Here is a 3,723-nt window from a genome sequence, read left to right on the forward strand (position 1 = left end):
AATCCTGAAACTATTTCGGGATTCTCAAAATTGGGATTCCCAAAAATTTGGTTTGGAATCGGTATTGAAAGTGGGATTCCCGAAAATTTCGTTTTGGAAATCGGAACAAAGGTTTCGGTATGGGATCCCATACCGAACCACCCCTAGACATGACTCAGCCGAAATTATTTTTTCTTTCTTTGGTTTTAGTTGAGAACAATACAAACCTAACCTTATTAGCATTTTATTAATCACGGAATTTGGGTTTAATTTGTTTGCATTATTATCTCAAATTTATTTTCCTTTTTTTTTTTTAACTATACTTTCTTTTGATTTGAAAAATGTTTTAATTTAATTTCAACTAGCAAAAATAAGTGTAGTCATATTGGTTAGAGTCGATATACTTCTTCATATGCGCCTGAGTTCTCTTCATATACGCCCGAGTTCTAATTATAATCCTCACATTAAATTAATTTAAAATAAAATATCGCTTGTATTAAAAAAAAAAATCTTACTAGTAATAAAATATTCAAACTTGAATTGCACAAGAAACACGCTAGCCAAGTTTACTACGTAAGGCCTACAAATTTACTTGCAATACTACTAAACAGCGTACACAAATATTAAATTTAGTGTTACTATAGATTTGTACATGCGTATTACTTGAACACAGGTATCATTCATGTGATTAGAATCGAGGTCGAGAGACGGAGATGGAGAAGAAGAAGAGGCTTCTTTACAGCGGAAAACGAAAAACAATAGAAGAAAGAAGTGGATAGAATCCTGTGGTTCTGCCTATTGAAATTTTGGATTACAAGATTTTGGGCGCTTGGGGTGGTCACCTGCGAATATGGGGGTCCAAGTGGTGGAGGGGATGGTTGCGCTGTGGTCGCATGTATGGTTTGGGATGGACTGAATTGGACTTGAGAAAGATTGGAAAGAAATAGATGAGAATAACTCTTAGGCTCGTAAGGATACCAAATAAAAAAGTTTTCTCTCCTCTGTGAGAGCTTTCTCTCCTCTGTGAGAGTCCGCCTGAGTGCGAGTCCTTTCTCCCCGGAGTGATTCCGTGGTGTGATTCGGTTTCCCGGTGATCAGACCATCCTTAAGTCCTCAGATCTGACGGTTTTGAACCCGTTTCTGTGATCTGCAGAGCCTTTACTCCCCTTGAACCTCTCTGTACGCCATCAACCTTGTTTTCCTCTCACGACACCCATCATAAATCGTAAGAGCAGAGGATCCACACGGCTTCGAGATTCTGGCGGACGCCGATCGGCATGGCGTCGTAGGTTGATCTGACGGCTGAGATCCAGGGAAGCTCTCGCACCTTTGAGCTCCGGTGTGCACGTACCTGGAAACATCCTCTTCTCCAAACACCTCTGCAGATCATCCAGCACAGCGAACGATGGCGGATGCGTCGAGCAAAAGAGCAAAGCGTCATCTAAGTTCTGACCGAGGGATACTTCTGCATCTCTTCACTCCGGTGTGAGAGTGATTGACTCTCGCGAGTTCCGCATCTAGGCGTGTGGCTACAGGTGAGTCTCGATCGTGTGTTTTGTACTGTGCAGGTCAAGATCTTGGGGTTTGGGTAACTGAGGCTCTGAAAGCAGGATGGCGTGGGGTGACAGGGCCTAGGGTGACGAAAAGGATTTGGGGCTTTTCAAATTGGTGTGTTGTTCTCCACGAGGGTTGCAGTGGCTGTGGTGTTGATCTGATTGGGGGTGTTATCTCTGTCAATTTGGTTTTGTGGAATCTGTGAGCTTGGGGGTTTCTACTATTATGGTTCGTTTTGGGGGGGGGTGGTGGACTCCGTCAACTGGAAGGTAGTAGAATGGGTGATGTAAGGGATTAGGGTGAAGGGAAGGGGGTGGGGTTTCTCAAACTAGGGTGAATATCTCTTCGAGGGGGAATGGGGTGGGGTGGTTTGTCTCTAATTAGTGTGTCTCTCTCCGAGAAGTAATGGGGTGGGTAAATTGAATCGGGTTGGGGGGTTTTAATTCTGTCAGTCGGGGTTTGAGGGGGCAGGATCAGTGGATGGAAAGTCTTGGTGACAGGGAGGAGAAGAAAGAAATCAGTTAGTATTCGGGGTGCTTATCTGTGTGTTTCTGAGTTTGTGTCCAGCAAGTCAAGCATTCTTCATCGTCTCAGGCTGGCCGTGTGGGGGCAGTGCTGTTCCTTTGTGATGGCGAAAAATGGAGTGGATGAACTGGTGATTCAATTGAACCAAACACTGGATTTATCAACCATGGAGCAGGGAGTTAAGCTGGTTGGGAAAGTCCTAACGCCAAAACCATTGAACAAGTGGGGAGTCAGGAATATTCTCAGAGCGGCGTGGAAAGAATTGGGTGAGGTGGAAATAAAATGGGTAAGGGAGAATGTCTTTATTATTTCGGTCAAAGATGAAAATGTAGCCTCAAAAATCCTTGAGCAAGTTCCCTGGGCAGTAATGAAAAAGGTGTTCTCTGTCGTGAAATGGCCTCCGGAGCTCGCTTTGGAGGAGCTGGAGCTGGATGCTGTTCCATTTTGGGTTCAAATAAGGGGAATTCCGCTGGGCTTAGCCTCTGTCGAGAACGTGCAGCGTGTAACCAAAGAGGCTGGGAAATTTATAGCTATGGAGGATCCCGGACACGCTCGTGGATTTGTGCGAATCAGAATTTTAGTTGATATGGAGAAGCCATTATTTAAGGGATGCTGGATTCGAAGGGACTCAAATAAGGAAACCTGGGTGGAATTCCGGTATGAACGGCTTCAAGATTTTTGCTACAGGTGTGGACGGATCGGGCATATCAATACAGAATGTTCCGTTGAGATGTCTGGAGATGGGGAGGTGGCGTATGGAGAGTGGATGAAGGCACAGCCGGTAAGGGAGGTGGCGATAGCGAAGAAAGTGGAGTATGTGGGCAGGGGGGAACGCCGGCAGGCTGGGGCGGTGCGCGGACCAGGCATCACGGCTGCACAGAATCAAAGTAGTTTACGGAATTTGCAGGCTCAAGGAATGGAGTGCAATCAAACCATGGAGTCAGGGGGAGCATCACAGAGTCGTGGCACAGGTCAAAAAAAATGGCGTAGAAGAATGCGGGGGGTGGCAGAGGATACGTCTTCCTGCTCAGAAATGGAGAGCATTAAAACAGTGGGTGAAGGAAGGTCGGGCGAGGTCCAGGGGGGCAATAACTTTCTGTCCGCCCAGGATGATGAACCATTATGGGGTAGTAAAAGAAGTGGGGATGCACAGGATAATATGCTAACTCAAGCTCCACAGAAGAAATTCAAGGGCCCGGATACGGAAGAGAATTACCAAGGAAGGGTGGTAGAAACAGGGAGGAGGTTAAATTGCAAGGAAGGAGATCTATTGGGGGAACAAGTAGTCCATACGACGGGTGAAGATAAGGAAGAAAAAAGTGAGAAGCATAGAGGACATGAAGTAATGGAAGGGGAGTCGGATATTGTTAAAGGAAGGCTGGTGACAAAGAAGGCGGGCAAGTTGGCTCGGGGCGGTGGCGGCTGGCCTTCAACAGCCGCAGGCCAGCCATGAGTTATATATTCTGGAACTGTCGTGGGCTAGGGTCGGCAACGACAGTCAGGGCTCTCCATGGGCTTATTTGCAAAAAAAGACCCTCTATGATCTTTTTATCAGAGACTAAAATGAAAGATCATAGAATTTTAGGTGTGAGGAGGCGATTGGGTTACTTACATGGCTTTGATGTTTCGCCAATTGGAATGGCTGGAGGATTGAGTTTATGGTGG

At 46.0% G+C, this 3,723-nt stretch overlaps 1 protein-coding gene across 1 annotated transcript; it reads left to right on the plus strand.

Moving 5' to 3' along the window:
* Positions 1–2,161: 2,161 nt before the first annotated feature.
* On the plus strand, positions 2,162–3,511 carry LOC137722112 (uncharacterized). The gene has a single exon (XM_068461091.1). The coding sequence runs from the start codon at positions 2,162–2,164 to the stop codon at positions 3,509–3,511; it is 1,350 nt and encodes a 449-aa protein (XP_068317192.1).
* Positions 3,512–3,723: the final 212 nt, after the last annotated feature.

This window comes from Pyrus communis, chromosome 17 (genome assembly GCF_963583255.1).
Source record: "Pyrus communis chromosome 17, drPyrComm1.1, whole genome shotgun sequence".
NCBI lineage: Eukaryota > Viridiplantae > Streptophyta > Magnoliopsida > Rosales > Rosaceae > Pyrus > Pyrus communis.

What these genes read in the sequence shown, in the direction of transcription:
- LOC137722112 (XM_068461091.1), top strand. Translation starts at nt 2,162, where the DNA reads ATGGCGAAAAATGGAGTGGATGAACTGGTGATTCAATTGAACCAAACA.